The 17,801-nt window shown below is 45.3% G+C and overlaps 1 protein-coding gene across 1 annotated transcript in view; it reads left to right on the top strand.

Annotated features, from left to right (window-relative positions):
* Window positions 1–17,801, top strand: part of CFAP70 (cilia and flagella associated protein 70) — a 38,881-nt gene that overhangs the window by 16,772 nt on the left and 4,308 nt on the right. Inside the window, exons 14-19 of the mRNA XM_081337910.1 lie at window positions 748–863; window positions 3,303–3,488; window positions 9,344–9,465; window positions 13,766–13,918; window positions 15,046–15,207; window positions 17,187–17,276. Of these exons, the coding sequence (XP_081194036.1) occupies window positions 748–863; window positions 3,303–3,488; window positions 9,344–9,465; window positions 13,766–13,918; window positions 15,046–15,207; window positions 17,187–17,276 (829 nt within the window). The remainder of the gene's footprint in view (window positions 1–747; window positions 864–3,302; window positions 3,489–9,343; window positions 9,466–13,765; window positions 13,919–15,045; window positions 15,208–17,186; window positions 17,277–17,801) is intronic.

Here is a 17,801-nt window from a genome sequence, read left to right as displayed (position 1 = left end):
ACATTCAGAGGAATGTCTCTCTAAATTTTCCAGAACTTTTCCAGCAAAGGCAGTACATTAAAAATGCTGACATTTTTTTTTAAAGGGGGTCTGCTAATGAAATAGCTCTGAAACAATGACCCAATGGGTCACGGGTTGTCTAGTCTTCTTAAGTATATCTCTGACATAAGTGAGGCTCAATCCCCAGGACATATATATAATGAAGTGGAATGAGGGCTGATTTGGAACAGGTTGGATATTCTTCCTGAATAAAGGTCCCTTGGGGGCTCTCTGAACAATCTACTGTGATAGGAACAAACCCAGGCTCTAAACCAGACATGTCAAACACAAGGCCCGGGGGCCGGATCCGGCCCGCGAAGTGGTTTCATGCGGCCCGCGAAGCCATCCTGGAAACAGGGAACGGCCCCCATTGCCTTGGCCCTGGCCCAGAGACCCTCCTTCTGCCAGAGACCCCCAGATCTGTCCCACTCCTGCCCAGGCCCCCACAGGCACCCTTGATGCAAACGATGTAGAGCTGGCCACGCCCACCCAGTAGGCCATACGCACTCTAGCCACGCGCACCCAGTAGGTCACGCCCACCCAGGCCACACCCACCCAGCCCTCTGAGGGCAACCGCAATGCTTATGCAGCCCTCAATGAAATTGAGTTTGACACCCCTGCTCTAAACAATCTACCGTGATAGGAACAAACCCAGGATTGTTCTTACAATGGGGCTCTCCTTAGGTTTGTCGTTTGTTGTCTGTTCAGTGTCCTGTTGTGTGGGATCATGGCTGTGATGCTGCAGAATTATGAGGAGGCCGAAGTCTTTTTTGAGGATGCCACCTGTGTGGAGCCAACCAGCGTCGTGGCCTGGACCATGTTAGGTATGAATCTGGCTAATTTAACATGGAAGATTTGGAAATGTTGATTGCCAGAATGTTGACACCATCACTACTGGGCACAGCTTTCTGCATAGTCTCTTAAGTGGTCCTGTAGAGCCAGGCTACCTATGGAACCGGCTTTGCCCCATCGCATCAGCTCATCCCACTAGTCCAGGGAGGGAAGGCATGCAACAGACCCCAGCGGTCAAAGAATTCCGACTGGTGGGGTCAAGGAAGAGGGCCTTCTCTGCCACAATGCCCCTGCATTGTGAAAAATCTCAGTCTTGGAAGTCTCTTGGCCTTCTGCAAAGGGGTCAAAACCTAGTTGTGTAGCCTTGTGTGGAAGACACAGGGGCCCACATAGCCATGGGCCTGATTGGCCCCATGAGAATCCCTCTGCCTGCTTTAACAAATCTTAGTCTCCCCATCTTGGATCCTCCCGTCTGTTTCAATTTCTTACTTCTTTTTAACATTTTTTAAAAAATTACTGACATTATTTGATTATTTTTTAAAAATGTTTTGTTGCATGGATTAAATTGTACATCGCCCAGAACCCCTTTCTGAAGGAGACGGGCGGTTAAGACATGTGAAATATAAAGTGTGAAATATAAATAGGGGCAGGTAGTCCTCAATTTACGACCACGAAGGACCCGAGAATTTAGATAGCTAATTGAGAAATTTGTCAAGCGAGTTTTGTCCCCTTTTACGACCCTTCTCGCCACATTTCTTAAGTGAGTCATGGGAGTTCTTAAGTTAGTAACACAGTTGTTAAGTGAATCTGGCTTCCCCATTGACTTTGCTTGCTGGAAGGTCACAAAAGGGGAATCACGTGATCCCGGGACACCGCAACCGTCATAAATATGAGTCAATTGCCAAGCGTCCAAATTTGGATTGCGTGACCAGGGGGATGCTGCAACGGTCGTAAGTGCAAAAAATGGTCATAGTTCACTTTTTTCAGTGCCGTTACAACTTCAAACAGTTACACAGTGTGTTCTGCTCCTGCCTTAACGGTGAAGACCAGCTGGGTGACTTTGGGCCAGTTCTTCTCTCTCTCAATCCAACCCACCAAGCTAGGTGGTTGTTGGGAAAACAAAAGGCAAGAACATTTAAATACATTGTTTTGAGTTGCACGAAATAAAGGGGACCCATCAATCTATTAAATAATAATAATAATATCGTCATCGTCATCGTCGTCATCATCATCATTGCAGTCATAGAGAACCGAAGCGTACAGCTGATTGATATCGCTGTACCAGGAGATGCCAGAGTCAAAGAAAAAGAACTGGGAAAAATTACGAAATACCGCGATCTGGCCATTGAAACTGTGTGATTATGGATGAAACGTGTAACAGTGATACCCATCGTCATCGGGGCACTGGGAACTATGTCCAAAAGCTTTGCAAAATACATCAAGAAATTGCAGCTTCCTGCAATAACTCCAGCAAAGCTACAAAAAACTACGCTACTCGGAACATCTTACATTTTAAGGAGATACCTGGTTGATACCTAGGATGCTGGCAGCAGCCCGTGTCAACCATTAGTGCCAGTCAACTTGAGTGTTCAGTTCACTGAGTTTCATGTTTTATGAATAAAAGTTTTATATAATCATCCTCATCAGAATAGACGAGAAAGAACTGGAGAAGATAACAAAATATAAAGACCTACAGATAGAAATAAAAAGACTGTGGCAAAGGCAAGCAAGGGTAGTACCAACAGTAATAGGCGCCTTGGGTGCAATCCCAAAACAACTGGAGCACCACTTGAACACCATCATTGGCATTGACAAATTCGCCATCAGTCAATTGCAAAAGGCGGCCTTACTAGGAACTGCTTCCATCCTGCGACGAGATCTGTAATACCATCAAACATCCACATCTGCCTATCCCAGATCCTTGGTAAGGACTCGATAGATAGACAAAAATGCCAAATCCAGTCTGAACATCTGGCTGACTGTGCGATGATCAATAATGATGATGATGATGTTGGAAGGGACCTTGAAGGTCATCTAGTCCAAATCTAGTCCCTGTTCAGGCAGGAAACCCTACAACATTTCAGACAAATGGCTGTCCAGTCTCTTCTTAAAAACTTCCAGTGTTGGAGCATTCACAGCTTCTGGAGGCAGGTGGTTCCACGGGTTAATTGTTCTAACTGTTAGGAAGTTTCTCCTTAGTTCTAGGTTGCTTCTCTCCTTGGTTAGTTTCCAACCGTTGCTTCTTGTCCTGCCTTCAGGCGCTTTGGAGAATAGCTTGACTCCCTCTTCTTTGGGGCAGCCCCTGAGATATTGGAACACTGCTGTCATGTCCCCTGAAGATGGAGAGTGCTCTCCATCTTAGGTGGGTAACCAACGAACCTGATAACCCTGGTGCTTCTATGCCTCCTTCAACATCACAGTAATTATTTCCTGAGGGAAATCTTTTTCTTTTTTCCCTACTTTTCCTTTAGGACTTTTCTATGATATCCAGGAAAACTACATTCGGGTCGAGATGGCCTTCCGCGAGGCTACCAAACTCCAGAAGGCCCGTCTGCCCAAAGAGAAACCAAGTCCTCCGAGCACAGAAGAAGGAGGAAAGAAAAGAACTTCGTACCTGGCCTCACGGGCGCAGTCTCTGGATGGCCCGGAGGAGTCTGGTAAGTTGACGATGCCCATCGGGGCAACAAGCCACAAACTCTACACTGTTCTTCAAGATCGGGGAAAGTGTTACAGGAAAAAAGGATCGTTGGCCAAGAGCGTTTGCAGGAGAGGCTATTTTTGAGATGCTTCTCCCAATGTTTTCTGGGTCAGAGGTCTCCAGCTTTGGGAACTGTACAGCTTGTGGACTTCAGTTCCCAGAATTCCTCAGCCAGCCGTGCCAAATTCTGAGGGTTAAAGTCCACCAGTCGTAAAGTTGCCAAGGTTGGAGACCCCTGGTCTTGGTGGACCTCCATTATGACCTTAGGTCTACAAGGGAAAACCCAGGTAAAGTTAACCTTTTTTTTTGGCCTGTCCTCATGTTCCACTCCCCCATTCCCATTGCTAGCTGAATATACTGCTGTATTTATTGTTTTTAGATATAAAACATTTTGTTTTAACATTTTTGCTTTGTTTGAACCATTTCCACTGGAAGAGGTCCTACTTCGAGTGCAGGATGTTGGTTCTGAAGGCAAAAGGCCAAGTCGGTCTTTCTATTTTGACCTTGAGAGCCAAATAGCTGTTTTCACATTCAAGTTGGGGCACTTTTGCTTCAAACCAAGACCTTCAGATTAGGGCAGCAGCTGAGATTCAAGTCTTTTGCACAGCCTGATTGCAGATTTGTAAAATGAGTGAAATTTTTATTTTTTTGAGGTGGGATCTTGTAAATGTTTCTGTTCTTGCTCGGCTGCAAATTTCTGGGTCACAGCACCAGAGGATTTCAGCTATACCTGTCAATGTGGCCAGATGCCATCCTTTCACCTTTTATCCTGGCAATTTTGACTGCTGCAGCCTTTCTGTTGTTTCCATGGCGACTTCTCTGCATTGAGAAATGTGGTGCCTTAAGTCCAGCTTAAATCTGGCATCTACAGTGTAAGGTCGATGGACACGGGAGACACGGTTTTGAAACTAGCCTCTGTGTTGCCCTCCCTGACAATAGCAATAGCAATTACAGTAGATTTACAAACTGCTCCCTAATACTTTACAACACTCTCTTAAGTGGTTTTACAATGTCAACATATTGCCCTCCAGCAATCCAGGTCTTTGTTTTATTTTATTTTTTTAATTTTAATTCCATTTATATCCCGCCCTTCTCCGAAGACTCAGGGCGGCTTTACAAACTTAGCAGTAGCCTTCATTCTATGTATATGCCTGCTTATTAGGGCTTTCACACACACCCCAAGCGGCATTATTACAAAGTCAGCTTAATTGCCCCCAACAATCTGGGTCCTCATTTTACCTACCTCGGAAGGATGGAAGGCTGAGTCAACCTTGAGCCTGGTGGGATGCGAACCTGCACTAATTGCAGGCAGCTGGTGTTACTTAAGGAGGCATTAGCCCACTGCTCCACCAAGGCTCTTTTGCTTTCCTTGGAAGGATGCAAGGCTGAGTCTCCCTTGAGCTCCATCAGGCTCAAACTCCAGGGTGTGGGCAGAGTTAGCCTGCAATACTGCAATCTAACCACTCTGCTCCCAGGGCATCTCAGACCCATTATCTTGGGCCCAGGAAAAAGCAATCTGGAAAAACGAAGAGAATTATAGAACTATAGGGCTGGAAGGGACCTTCACCCCATGCCCAAGGCAGAAGACATTATACCATCCCGGACAAATGGTTGTCCAGTCTATGTTTGAAAACCTCCAGCGATGAAGCACCCACAATTCCAGGAGGCAAACTGTTCCATTGATTAATTTCTCACTATCAAGAAATTTCCCCTTAGGAATTGGCTGGTGGTGAGCGTCAACGAAGAGGGTCTTACCAGAGGACTGACATTGTTCCCATGGATCCCCTGGCCAACAGACTGTGCCCCGCCTAAACTCAGGAAGTTAGTTAAGCTCCTGACCAGCGCTAGACAAGTTGTAGGCTTGTCAACCGGAAGGTTGGCAGTTTGAGACCTGAGCAATGCACGACAGCTTGGGCTCCCGTTTCTTACCTCATCTCCTCCCCACCTAGCAGTTCGAAATCATGCAGATGCAAGTAGATAAATAGGTACCACTTTGGTGGGAAAGTAACAACATTCCGTGCGCCTCGCGTACAGCCATGCCAGCCACATGACCACGGAAGCGTCTTCAGACAACAGTGGCTCCCCCGGCTAGGAAACAGAGATGAACACCATCCCCTAGAGTTGGACATGACTGGAAAGGGGAAACATTACTTTTAGATTTTAGTTAGATGGAGGCTTTCTGCAGAACATAGTTCGGCTACCCAGTTAAGAGGCTATAGTCAAATTAGGCTGGCTTTTGTGTTCTCATATGGGTTGGCTTCCTTTTTATCTCCAGAAGTATCTCCAGAATCCGCAGCGAAAATCCAAGCAGAGTCTTCAGAGCGAGCCGGCTCGCTTCGTGCAACAGAAGAGGATACTACCATACATAAACCGTTCAACAGATTGTCCGTTACACCCAGCAAATTTAGGCTGAGCACTCAGAGAGGTAGGCAGCCTTAGGGGATAGCAATAGCACTTAGACTTACATATCGCTCTACAGTGCTTTACAGCCCTTTCTAAGCGGTTTACAGGGTCAGCCTATTGCCCCCAACAATCTGGGTCCTCATTTTACCGGAAGGATGAAAGGCTGAGTCAACCTTGAGCCAGTCGGGATCGAACTCTTGTCAGTGAGCAGTGAACTAGTCTGCAATACTGTATTCCAACTGCTGCGCCACCACAGCTCACGCTAGCTACAGAGACCTCCTTATCTTTGTGAGGGCCTCTGCTTTCTCCAGGAAGCAACTGGATTTTCGTGGACTTTTTCAGCTACTTGGATGAGAAGCAAAACATTTTCAAGGAAAAAAAAACCCAAGAAAGTCCTGTTGCTTTTGGAGAAACATCTTTGGGACAACCAATGACCTGGATGATGGAGAGTCTCCACAGACACCTCTCCTTTCATCTTTCATTGGGGTTCCACCGCTGTCCTTCCCTCTCAACTCAGCGGCATCCAGCCATGCAAGGAGTTGTGTCACATGTTGAAATTCAAGGTGGGAACATATCGCAAAATCATTCTCATAGCTTCATAGCTCCAGCATTAGCTGCGGTTGGGTGGGCACAGATTGGCAATAGCAGCCTTGTGTTGTTGGGCTGCAACTCCTACTCCTTTCGGTATTCCATTGCCACATCACATACACACACACACACACACACACACACACACAAGGCCCAGATCTTCCAATACAGTGCTGCAAACTCTGTTTGTCATTCTGATGAAAGTGAGTCGAGCCTGCTGCTGCACAACTTGAGGTCCAGCTGGAAACTTGATACAAGACTGCAAAACAAGGTTGTAGAACTGAAATTCTGTTAACCAAGCACTAAGAAACAAAGAAAAATGGCTGATTCTCTGCTTCAAAATAAGATGAGATGAGATAAGAGAGATGAGAGATGAGATAAGATAACGTTTACTGACGCTTTTTTTCTGAGAACACACTGGTACGTATTAACAAATGAAATTCAGATACTCTCTCTCAAAAGAATACACACAAACACATCCAATAGTTTTAAAAATGCAAATCCCAGACATATTTATGCTAGAAAGTACAAAACCTTTGAACTCCGTGATAGGTAAAAACAGCTGTTTATTGTAAAAAAACAACCATTTGTTATACAAACAACTATCTATTGCCTTAGCTTTCGTTGGTCCCCTGCCAACGCCTTCAGAGTGAAAACTGGAAGTTGGAGAGTCTGCTTATAAACCTAGCTGTTCCTGCGCTCTGCTTATTGAGCGTGTAATAGGTCTATCCACTCTAGCCGACCATCATTGCTCTGACTGCCTCGCACCCACCTGTCCGCATTATGGTGTTACTGTTTTTTCTCCTCCCATTGCTCCCTTCCTCGCCTGTTCTATTATGGCCGCCCCAGTCAATCCTGTTGTTGTGATTCAGTGTGAGCCTGTGCTCCCAGCAGCTGAGTCCGATGAATCTGAGGAGGAGGAGGAGTTTGGAGAGCCTTTGGTGTCAGAGGGAGGCTCTGATGCACTGCAGGACTCTCAGCCTGGCCCCTCCAGTCGTGTTTCTCATGAGGCTCAGCTGTGTGAGTACGAGGTGTCGGACTCAGAGGAGTCACAGCTGAATCTGTTCAGAGATGCTAGAAGCAGAAGGCAATCCAGCAGAGCAGAGCAGAGAAAATCAATGAGGCAACTCAGTGAGAAAAGGCAGTGAGAAGCCACGCCTTGGGACTGATAATCAAAGGGGAAGGTGTGGGCGGTGCTGGTTGCTGAAGGCAACCATTTGGAGACATTCTAAGAGAATCCTGGTCTGTTCTTGCTACTTCTGTTTAACTCTTGTTTGTTGACTCTTGATATTTTGATTTATTTATTGAAGGAAATATTCTGTTGCTTTTTTGTTTGAACTGTAAATAAATTTGAGTTGGGTTTTTCCAGCCTATTGACTGTAAAAAGGAAAAAGGGGTTGTCCCTGACACACAAACAGGGCCAGTCGTAGGCTGGAACAGAACACCTGTCTTCTTTGGCTGCGTCTCGTCCATTGGTGTCCATGCAGATCTTGGGGCCTTTCCTCTCATCCCTGTCCCCTCCGCCCACCCCGCTCGCACTTGGCTGTTTGGAGTTGTTGCCGGATCATCCTCCGATTTACCCCCCCCGGTAATTCCCGTGAGTTGTATGCTCCGGTCTTGCGGCATGCACGTCGCCCTCTCATTGCGGGTCTGGCATTCCTCTCCTGGCTTCTGGGCAGGTCGTGTCGATGCACTCATTGTGCTTGTGTGTTCTCCTTCCCTTGCCTGCTCCTTGCTGTTCATCCCAATCGATCTCATCTTTGCTGGTTGCGTTCCTCCCGTTGGAGTGTGGGTGGGTCGTGACGTCTCCTCCCCTCGCTCCGTTCACACTTGGTTGTTGGAAGTTGTTGTTGCATCACACTTCAGTTCCTCTCATCTCCTAGCTCTGGTGAATCATTGTGTATCCTGGTTTACCGATGTCCTTTCTGTGTCGCGCTGTCCTCATGGATCCGTCGCCCCTCTCCTGGCTCTCGAGCAGGTCGCATCGGCATTTCCCTCTTTTCATTCGTTATGCTAGCTAGTGTGTTGTCCCATAGGTGAGCAGCTTTGATCTTTTTCGCCCTCTTTTCTTCTATATGCGGGCAGTACTTTTTGTTGCTGTTCATGCCTTTTTAACTCTTGGTGAGCCATTAACAGATCTATGTGACGATTGATTGCATGTTCATCTGACTCTGAAGACGTCGGCAGGGTTCTGACGAAAGCTAAGGCAATAGATAGTTCTTTGTATAACAAACGGTTGTTTTTAACAATAAACAGCTATTTTTTGTACTTTCTAGTATGTGTGTGTATCTATATGTGTACACACACACACAAAACACCATTTAGAATGCAAAAAATAGTCTTGAGAGGTGAACTCAAGGTTAATACTATATGGTATAAAGCCATTATAGAACCTCGTTCTTCTTTAGATACCACAAAGCCTCCTCCCAGAAGGTGACAAAGAAGCTAACCGGTCATGGAGAGGATGTGTCGCGTCCCAGACAATACTGCGGACCCTGCTCAAGCATCGCTTATATGCCATGTCCTGGGTAAAAGGAAGCGATCCTCCAATAATAATCTTTTCTGCTGTCCTCACCACTCTCTGCACAGCCTTCCTGTCCAAAACAGTAATGCCTCCAAACCCCACAGTAATACGATACGACAGGATGCTTTCAGTCAGCCCTTCAGTGGTAAGGACAGTGATAGGAAGATGTGCTCTTCTCATACGATGCAGAAAATGCAGGCGCTGATGTGCCCGCTTCACCGGTGTCTCGCTAACCTGACCAAGATAATCTGCTATTCAGGTGTTTTCTGCAAATTCCTGGCTCTCTGGTTTTATTTCAGAAATGCCCAAGCCTGCTGGAGTTTCATTTGAAGCAGAGCTGAGCCCAGCTATTGTCCCCCAGCAAACCAACTCTATTTTCATGGAAACAATAAAATTCCTCTTGGAAGTCAGTGCTCTTCAGGTGAGTGCGGGGTCAGCCGAGGCTAGAGGAGGCCATGAAAACGTTTAGGCACATTGAGTTAGGCGTTACCAAGAGCGCACCCAGCCATTGGTGTCACAGCCAACCATCCCTTTTTTTGCTCCAGCCGCGGAAGCAGAAAGGGCAAGGTTAAGGTTGCACAAATTTGTTTTCTGATGTCTTTGAGAAGGGGGTGTGATTGAGAGAGACTGACGTAGCGAGCTGGAATGTTTTTATTCTTTAATTTAATTTAACAATTATTTAATTTAATTTATTCATTATTAAATTATTGATTATTTTATTATTCAGATTTATTATTCAAGGCAGCCCTGGACTTAGCAACCACAACTGAGCCCAAAATTTCTGTTGCTGAGAGAAATATTTGTTAAGTGAATTTTGCCCCATTTTATGACCTTTCTTGCCCCAGTTGCTAGCAGTCTATCCCTGTTAAGTTTAGTAACATGGTTGTTAAGTGAATCTGGCTTCCCTATTGACTTTGCTTGTCAGAAGCTCACAAAAGGGGGAATCACATGACTGTGGGACACTGCAACCGTCATAAACATGAGTCGGTTGCCAAGCGTCTGAATCTTGATCACGTGACCCTGGGGATGCCGCAATGGTTGTAAACGTGGAAAATAGTTGCAGGTCGCTTTTTTCCCATGCCATTACGACTTCGAACATTCACTAAATGAACTGTTGTAAGTCGAGGACTGCAGTGATCTTTCCAAATTACATCACTGATTGTCGTTACTTCCCGAATATCGCCCTTTTCCTTTCCCTCAGCTTAATCGTAGTCATTTCCCTTTTCTCTCTAAAAGCCTTTCTGTAGCAACGCAACGTGGTGGGACTGAGCGCTTGCTGTGCAGAAACAGCCGCCACCACACTGATAAATTGTGCTGGATCTCTCCGCCATCTTCTTTGCTCTGTTGCTGGGCCCAGCAAATCACCAGCTGGAGTTAAAACAGAGTGAAGGCATCATGGGGACAGGCAGTGGCTTCCTCAAACTGTTTTATGACTCTAATGAAAAAAGAATAGCGCCTCCAGTTTTGCTCACCACGAGAGAAGAAAGATGTTGAGACTTGGAAAAAGTGCAGAGAAGAGCAAATGAGATGATGAAAGACCTAGAGACTAAAACGTATGAAGAACGGTTGCCGGATTTGGGTTTGGCTAGTCTAGAGAAAAGAAGGACTAGGGGGAACACGACAGAAGTATTCCAGTATTTGAGGGGCTGCCACAAAGAAGGTGGGGGTGGGGGGTAATCAACTTATTTTGCAAAGGATGTGTAGCATCCTTCCATTCCCCACCTTCGAGTCAGAGCTGGATAAGCTGCTTGGGTGAGAAGCGAAACGTCTTCAAAGGAAAAACAAGACAAGTCCAGTTGCCTCCTGAAAAAAGCACCTTTGGGACAACCAGGACCTGGATGATTGAGTATCTCCATAAACATTTATTTTCCACGGCACCAGAAGGCAAGACAAAAACCACAGATAGAAATGAATCAAGGAGAGGAGCAACCTGGAATTAAGGAGAAACTTCCTAACAGGGAGGACAGTTAACCAGTGGAACCTGTTGCATTTAGAAGTTGTGGGTGCTCCATCACTAGCAGATTTTAAGAAGAGACTGAACAGCCACTTGTCTGGAATGTTATAGACTGAGTCTCCTGCTTGAGCAGGGGGCTGGATTAGAAGACCTCCAAGGTCCCTTCCCAGCTCTATTTTTAATTGATTAAGAAAATGACTGGATTTTTTTTAAAAAAAAGAATTAGCTCCTACTGGTTCCCCATAATTGCTGTGTCCCTTCCCTTCTTATCTCTTTTGTTTTGACTTCGCTATTGGGTAAAAAAGTCTCACAGTTAGATCAAAGCAGACTTCTTTCTTTGCTTGACCAGTGGTCCTCAATGAAGGACTGGTCACTCATTTATAGTTACGACAGATCCCCCAAAAGCTACTTATGACTTGGCTTCAGAGTTCTGATGGACACACATACACACACACAAACACAACACGGTCACATGACCGTATTTCAGATGCTTGGCAATTAGCCCACCTTTGCGATTGGTTGCCGCATTGTGCAGCCCTGTGATGTGATATATGAGATCTTTTTTTTTTTTTTTGCCAGCCAAAAATTCCCATACGAATCCATCGTTTCGGTTAACAACCATGGCACTTGCTTAACAACTGCTGTGTTCAATTAATGACCACTGCAGAAAAAAAAAATCATAAAACCGGGTCCGGCCATGTGGGTGCCTCAACTTACAAACATCATAATTTACAAGAGAAATTCCAGGCTCTGTTATGGCCATAACTCCCTGTAGCTTCTCTCTGCTGTATTTAGAATTTGGTCATTTTTAACAGGCTGGTAGCATCTTCATTTGCCCAAAGGTTTCCCCCTTTGTCTCAGCGCTCTGTCTGTTTCTGCTCTGTTGAAAAGATCTCTGTGCGATCTTTTTAAGGGAAGTGCACAGTTGCTGCTGTGCTTTGCACAACCTTATTATTGGAGGGACAGAAAAAATGGCTCCTTGTAGCTTGGCAGAATGTATGATCTGAGCCATTGCAGTTTGAAAATCAGAATTGTGCAAACCTTTTAGAGCAGCCGTCTCCAACCTTTCCGGCTTGGTGGACCGGCAGAGGCAGCAGTGGGGGGGGGGGAAGGAGGAGAGGGGATGGTTTCACGCACACACACGTGCCACTTTCACAAATACAGTTTCGCACGCGTGCATTCGCCTACCACTCTCACGGCCCCGGTTCCAAATGGGCCGCAGCCCCGGGGGTTGGAGACCCCTGTGTTAGAGGTATATTAACAAATGCATGAAGGAGGCAAATTAGCGAGCCTAAGCTGTATCAGCGCTGTAAAGCAGAGCTGACTGGTCCCTTCTCCCTTAAGCTCATCCTTGCCCTTTTTTCTGGAAAAACAAAATGCGGGCATGAAGGCTTAACCGAATTAAGGACTAGGATCACCTTCTTCATTTCAGGCTATGCTAAACAGTGACAAGGTCAGTCTTGGGCAAAGCTTAGCAGATGCCTCTCCAGTTGGCAGAATGCACTGACTCCCAAGGCCGGTAGATAGAGGCAGATGCATTCCCAGCCAGCTTAGCTCCTACCTAGGCACTGCATTTTGGAAGCAGGTTCAGAGCTGAAATGCAGAACTCAGCTCTGGAAACTTACCAGACCGTGTTAGCCACAAACATCAGCAAGATACATTAGCTTGGTGTGGCTTGGCCAAATAGAATCTGAGCTGGAAAGATAAATTAATATCTCTTTATTTGTGCATAAGTAAGGAGAGGCACTCCAGGGATAAAAGGTGAGGGGGGGGCCTTTATCTACAGTTCAAACCATATTGGGTTTGGCATGTGTTCATTGTTAGCATTGGTTGAGTCATCTGGGATAAACCATGCGTGTTCAGTAGCTTTATACGTACCATGTAACATTTCATAGCATCCCATAATGTTCCTGCCATGATCTTGTTAATGCTCATCCTTACATTCGGCATGTATGGTTTTTACATGGTAAGGAGGCATAATAAGTGTGCAAAGTAGTTCAAATCTTTGCCCAGTTCTTCCTTTCTTACATGGTAAGGAGGGATAATAAGTTTGCAAATTACTAAAGTTCAAACCTTTGCCCAGTCCTTGCCTTGAACAGGCAAGTTCTTATCAGTCTCTGCATTTGTGACGGAGAACTCGCTTTCTTTTTTTAGTTCAAAAAACTAGAAACGTTAATCAAAGAAACTCCCAGTTACTGAAAATATTCCATCAATAGGGCAAGTTGTTGTTGTTGTTAGTTGCAAAGTCGTGTCCGACCCATCGCGAGCCCATGGACAACCTTCCTCCAGGCCTTCCTGTCCTCTACCATCTTCTGGAGTCCATTTAAGCTCACACCTACTGCTTCAGTGACTCCATCCAGCCACCTCATTCTCTGTCGTCCCCTTCTTCTCTTGCCCTCAACCTTTCCCAGCATTAGGCTCTTCTCCAGTGAGTCCTTCCTTCTCATTAGGTGGCCAAAGTATCTGAGTTTCAACTTTAGGATCTGGTCTTCTAAAGAGCAGTCAGGGTTGATCTCCTCTAGGACTGACCGGTTTGATCACCTTGCAGTCCAAGGGACTCGCAGGAGTCTTCTCCAGCACCATAGTTCAAAGGCTTCAATTCTTTGGGCGCTCAGCCTTTCTTGTGGTCCAACTTTCACAGCTATACATTGCTAAAGAGACTCCCAAGAGTAGGTACAAGAAGACTAAGAGTAGCAAGGCGGGACAGTCTGGGATTACAATGTTCCCGCGTCAAAGAGGCAACCAAGGCTTGACGTTCTCCTTCCAGTTTGTTCACAGGGCTTTGGCACATGAACTGATCTCTCCACAAGGAGGCCCCAGCTGTGAATATTACTTGGTGCTGGCCCAGACCTACATGCTCAAGAAGGAATATGACCAGTCAGCAGAGAGCTTGGAAATGGCTATGCAGATCGATTACCTGGTGCGTACTTTGGGGCTCTCCAGTTACCCAAGATTGATTGATTGATTAATTTGCATGCCACCCATCTACCAAACAGAACATGTCAGTTCGAGGATGCCATATATTTTATTCTTTCCTTTTGTTTGCAATTTCATTTGCAAACTCTTCCATTTGCAATTTTTTTTCTACTCTACATCCAAGGTGTATTTATTTGCATTTATTTGAACATAGGCTGGCGTCACCCACCCACCCACACACACTCTGGTATGATATTTGCCCCAGTGGCAAAAACAGCGATCTGCAGAACTACTAGGAATTTCTGCTTACACCCCAGTTTTGAGCAAAGTTGTGAGGGAAACAATTGGGAGGCCGCCTGCCAGAAACTCACTACAGCTGTGTTCCTCAAGCTTGGCAGCTTTAAGATACGTGGACTTCAATTCCCCAGCCAGCCAGCAATTCTGGAAGTTGAAGTCCATGCATCTTCAAGTTGGCAAGCTTGAGAAAGGCTGCACTAGAGATAGCTGGTTCTGCTGACCTCATTGTAGCCTTCCTGAGCAGAATTGCTGTGAAACGAAAGAGTTTAGGCTTCCCCACCCCAGCTTGAAATCACTACTAATGTTAGTCTCCCTAGATATCTGTGGAGATTCTCACCCAGGTCATGGTTGTCCCAAAGGTGCTTTTTCCAAAAGGCAACTGGACTTTGTTTTTTCCCTGGAGACATTTCGCTTCTCATCCAAGAAACTTCTTCAGTTCTTCAGAACCGAAGAAGCTTCTTGGGTGAAAAATGAAACATTTTCCAAGGAAATGTTCCAACTCCCAGTGGCAGATTGACCAGCTTTATTCTAGATCACCTTCCCTTCTAGTGGGCTAAATTGCAATAATTATTCCTGGCTCCTGGGTAGAACACTCCTTTGTAAACATCCCGAAGGACCTTAATAATGTCAGAATTTCCCACTCGCCAGCTCCATTACCTACTTAAGTTTTAAAATGGGGGGAGTATTGATCTGACCAGGGTGATATAAGGTCATCCAGACCAGACAGTTGGACTAGAAGATCTCCAAGGTCCCTTCCAGCCCTATGATTCTGTGATTCATTGCCAGCCTCCACAGGTCATGCTTAACCCCTCCATTTCTCTGCTACCTCTTTAGAATCCAGAGGTTTGGGCTCAAAAAGGCCATCTCTGCTACTTGACCGGCAATTTCAGCGAAGCAAAGTCCTGCTACGAACGCACAATCACCTTTGTGACGGACGCAAAGGATATGCATACTGTGTATCTGCGATTGGGATCCATCTATCTGGAAGGCAAGGAGGTGAGCAGGTAGAAACGGGACCAACAAGATCCTGGTGGATTCATTGTCTTGAGATGGTTGCCCCATAGAACTTTGATGGGCAGGAAGGTTGTCTCAGTTTGCCCCCCAAGATCCAAATGACCCCCATTCTGGTGTTTATTGAGAAGAGCCATTAAGACCTGGTTCCAACAGAAGGGAACATTTGTAGCTCAGGGTTGAACTGTAGGGTCCTTAGTCCTTGTTTTCTTGCAGACATTTCATTACCCAACTAAGGAACATTGTCAGTGCTAGAAGGGAGTGGGATTTGCTCTCTGTTTATGTGTTAGTGGCTTTCCCTGTCAGTTTTGGCTGGACTGTTCTTGGTGGTTGTTCGATTAGGCCTTTGTTTTAAGGTAAAGGTAAAGGTTCCCCCGCACATGCGTGCTAGTCGTTTCCGACTCTAGGGGCCGGTGCTCATCTCCATTTCAAAGCCGAAGAGCCAGTGCTTGTCCGAGGACGTCTCCGTGGTCATGTGGCCGGCCAGATTAGACGCCAAAGGCGCACGGAACACTGTTACCTTCCCACCGTAGTGGTCCCTATTTTTCTACTTGCATTTTTAGGTGCTTTCGAACTGTTAGGTTGGCAGAAGCTGGGACGAGTAACAGGCGCTCACTCTGCTACATGGCACTCGGGATTCGACCCGAGTGCTTTTGTTTATTGAGTTGGTAATTCCTGGGTCCTTCTTCACCCAGGAGAGACCCCCCCCCTCTTCGTCACCCTTTCCACCTTACATTTTTCTCTTTTACGTTTTATTGGTTTGACTGTCTTCATTTGATCGTTGTGAGCATCCAGATTTGTGGAGAGTTAAGTAAGTGAATGAATGAATGAATGAATGAATGAATGAATGAATGAATGAATGAATGAATGAAAAACAGAGGAAGGCTGTGATAGCAGACCTATCTTTGGAGGCTTCTCAGAGCAAGAAAACAGGCTAGGAACTTTGAAAGGGAGCCTGCATTGTGCGTTGTGTGCAGTGAAACTCCTCAGGACTTCAGATACTTCAAGGGTACAGCTTAGCTGTGCGAAGCTTTCTGGCCTCCAATGATGATGAGTTGGCAGTGAACCTTTTGAACGCTTTCAGATTTAGACTGCAACACGTCTCTTTGGAGAGTTTTGTTTTCACTTCAGGCCGTCTGAGCAGTTCCAGGTTCTGCGACTGGATTTGTGCTTCGTGAGTTGTGGTTCAGTAGCTGCTTTCTTTTCAAATGTCCAGTCTAGCCTGCACAACAGGAGGGAGTCAATGTTCCTGTCCATGCTGCTGTTGGCTTAGACCCGATAGAGGAATGTGATGGTTGTGTATTGGGCCAAAACAGCAGATGATTGAGCGCTGGCTAGTTATTGTGGACACTGCACTGTCGCTCGAGGGAAAAGAAGAGGATGGTTGCAACCAACTAGCTAACTAATTGCTAGTGCTGTCAGTGGCAATGTACACTGTAAAGATAATGACCAGTATTATACTATGTTGAGAAGTTGGGGCTGATTTGTTGAGTTTGCTCTGAGGCTCGCTAGTGTTCAGATCTTGCTGCTTTGTGCACTCAGGATAGTAGACTAAGAAGCAATTATTTCCTATGAAAGGGTTATTTTTAATAATAATAACAATTTGCTTAAGCCAGTTTCTGCCCCTCCCCAAAATTAGTTAGAGAGAAGAAAGAAAGAAACACTTACATTTTTTTTTCCATTTGGGAGAAAATACATTGGTCAAAGCTAATTTCATTCCATAATGTTTCCATTCGCCTCTGGTCGCCAAGATGGGTTCTATCACACTATCCTGTTTTATGTGATGATTTCTGAAGTTTTATGAGCCTTCTCTAACTCCCTGCCTGGAGCAAGTCATGTTCAAACAGCTGCTAATAACCTCTCTCCCTTTGCAGGACTGCAGGTCGCTTTTGTCAACAAGCAAGGAGAAACCGTCCTAAATTGCCACAGCCTGGAGAGTAATTTTCTCTTGTTTCTTTTGGCAGTATGACAAAGCCAAGCACATTTACCTTCTGGCGAGTAAGAAATCACCTTCTTGTCTCACGTGGCTGGGAGTAGGAATCGCTTGCTACAGGGTAAGAGACGGAATTTGGCCCACAGGTTTCTAGAACATAAAATACTAGGTTGGAAGAATAGAATAGAATAGAATAGAATAGAATAGAATAGAATAGAATAGAATAGAATAGAATAGAATAGAATAGAATAGAATAGAATAGAATAGAATAGAATAGAATAGAATAGAATAGAATAGAATAGAATAGAATAGAATAGAATAGAATCTTTATATGGAATGGAATAGAATAGAACAAAACAGGAATCTTTATATGGAATGGAATGGAATGGAATGGAATGGAATGGAATGGAATGGAATGGAATGGAATGGAATAGAATAGAATAGAATAGAATAGAATAGAATAGAATAGAATAGAATAGAATAGAATAGAATAGAATAGAATAGAATAGAATATGGAATGGAAGAGAAGAGAAGAGAAGAGAAGAGAAGAGAAGAGAAGAGAAGAGAAGAGAAGAGAAGAGAAGAGAAGAGAAGAGAAGAGAAGAGTTGGAAGAGATCTTGGAGGTCTTCTAGTCCAACCCCCTGC

This window comes from Vipera berus, assembly GCF_964194415.1.
Source record: "Vipera berus genome assembly, chromosome: 13".
NCBI classification, from domain to species: domain Eukaryota; kingdom Metazoa; phylum Chordata; class Lepidosauria; order Squamata; family Viperidae; genus Vipera; species Vipera berus.
This window is presented reverse-complemented; position numbering and strand designations above follow the sequence as displayed.